We start from the raw sequence: 1,997 nt of genomic DNA, 5'->3' as shown, positions 1-1,997 counted from the left end.
AAAAAAAAAAAAAAAATTATACCTCTTCTTCATCACTTAATTTCCAATCAGCTAAATTACCAATATATCTTCGCAACTGAAAATTGAATTGAATAGAATTAGAATAATTATAACGAATTATTATCGAATTATTGAATAATAAAATGATAATTTATATTCCCTTTTATTTACCCTTTTAACAGTTCCGACAATATGTGGATGTTTCTTCAACATTAAGGGATCAATTGGAAGTGATAACATTTCATCCATTGCTTGCAAACACTTATCCGGATATGCTCGATCTAATCCAAGATTGGATTTAATTTGAGCATCCAATTGTAAAAGTTGTGCTTCAATACGAAGCCATCTGAAATTAATAATTAAAATCTAAAATTTTGTCAAAATTAATATTATTCTTATTATTACCTTAGTTTATTTGTTTTACGATGAAGTGCACCATCTTTTGCTAACAATCGTTTTTCTTCATCTGGAACATGCACATTAAAATCGAGATAATCTTTTATTTGTTCTGGTAAAATTTCACCGCTTTCTAATTGCGCTTTCATTTTCATTGCATTTCTAGCAGTGGACCATTCCCATTGTGCTCGAGCCTTTTCGCTTTCAAAAGATTTTGGCTTATCCATGTCTAACTTGATTCCTACATATTCACCAGCAAATGTTAATGCTAATAGAACTCGTCCCGGGATATCTGAAGATGTCGCACCAGAAACCACAGTACCTTCCAACATAGGTGTTTCATCTAAATTATTTTTTTCTGTAAAATATATGATATTTAAATCTTTATAATTTAATTTTAATATAACACATTATTTTTATATACTTTTTATATACTAACTTTCCAAAGCTCTTTTTTTATGCATTGTACTGGGTGTTACTTGATCATTAGAATCTTCAATCTTAACTTTAGGACGACCTCTTCCATGTTCTACAATATATTTATAATAATATATATATATATATTATATTAAAATATTTATAAAAAGAATTCTATCAAATTCTATCAGTTTAATTAGATAAAGCTGATAATATATACCATTTTTATCTGCAATATCTGTTTCTTCCGAACTTGAAAAGTCAGCAAATCGTTTGGGTTTAATTTTTCTACCGCTCCGACTTACAACTTCTTTAGGTGATTCTTCTCCCTGAGAATCCAATGCATCTTGTTTCACTGAATCACTTGTAGATGCAGATAAAGATTTTGCTTTTCCGCGTCTTTTCTTTACTTCAGGTGCATCCTAATTTTTAAAAATTTTTTAATATCTCATAATATAAATATTATTTTTTAAATATAAATTGTATATAAATGTAAGGAACAATCGCACAAATTATTTAATCTTGATAAATATTTGTCGGCAATTCCTAAATTATTATTGGAGTGCTCAATGCAATAATTGTTTCTTTACAAAATATTGCATAAATGAGAAAATACTCCTAATAAAATGTATACATATATGTTATGTATGTTTACATTTACAACAATAAATCTAATTAATTAAATATATATTACAGCAGTAGAGAAGGTTCTCCTTTTCATAGATTTCTTTTTTTCTTCTTCATCAATAACAAGAGATCCTGTGTCCATGTCACTATCTGCAGCACTAACTGTTGGTAAATTATCACCTTCTTTTCTTGTTTCTTCAATTCCAGCTTCTTTAATTAAATTAAATTATGAATTTATATATAGCATTTTATATATATTTCAAATTTTATATATTTATTAATATTATAATATATATTATATATATTTTACCTTTAAGATCAGCAAGATTTGATGCTTTATTTCTATCATTTTTAAGCTCTTGTTCTAGTTGTACTAATCCTTCATGAAAAAATTTCCTTCGAAGTGGTTTGCCAAATTTTGCTTTATTTTCAATATAGGTATATAATTCTTCCACTTTACACACAGCACTAAAGTAAATATTTAAAAATCTCAATTTATTCTTTTATTTTATATATATTATGTTTATATAAATTTTAATATTATTTTAAAAAATTTT

The 1,997-nt window shown here is 25.9% G+C and overlaps 1 protein-coding gene across 1 annotated transcript in view; it reads right to left on the bottom strand.

Annotated features, from left to right (window-relative positions):
* LOC102677130 (PC4 and SFRS1-interacting protein) overlaps positions 1-1,997 on the bottom strand; it is a 5,274-nt gene that overhangs the window by 2,109 nt on the left and 1,168 nt on the right. Inside the window, exons 3-9 of the mRNA XM_006622630.2 lie at positions 1,751-1,908; positions 1,508-1,650; positions 1,034-1,235; positions 836-925; positions 406-754; positions 172-346; positions 23-76 (exon numbers count right to left, since the gene is read on the bottom strand). Of these exons, the coding sequence (XP_006622693.1) occupies positions 23-76; positions 172-346; positions 406-754; positions 836-925; positions 1,034-1,235; positions 1,508-1,650; positions 1,751-1,908 (1,171 nt within the window). The remainder of the gene's footprint in view (positions 1-22; positions 77-171; positions 347-405; positions 755-835; positions 926-1,033; positions 1,236-1,507; positions 1,651-1,750; positions 1,909-1,997) is intronic.

This window comes from Apis dorsata, unplaced genomic scaffold (genome assembly GCF_000469605.1).
Source record: "Apis dorsata unplaced genomic scaffold, Apis dorsata 1.3 scaffold_734, whole genome shotgun sequence".
NCBI classification, from domain to species: Eukaryota; Metazoa; Arthropoda; class Insecta; order Hymenoptera; family Apidae; genus Apis; species Apis dorsata.
The sequence above is the reverse complement of the archived record's forward strand: the minus strand, read 5'-3'. Positions and strand labels throughout refer to the sequence as shown.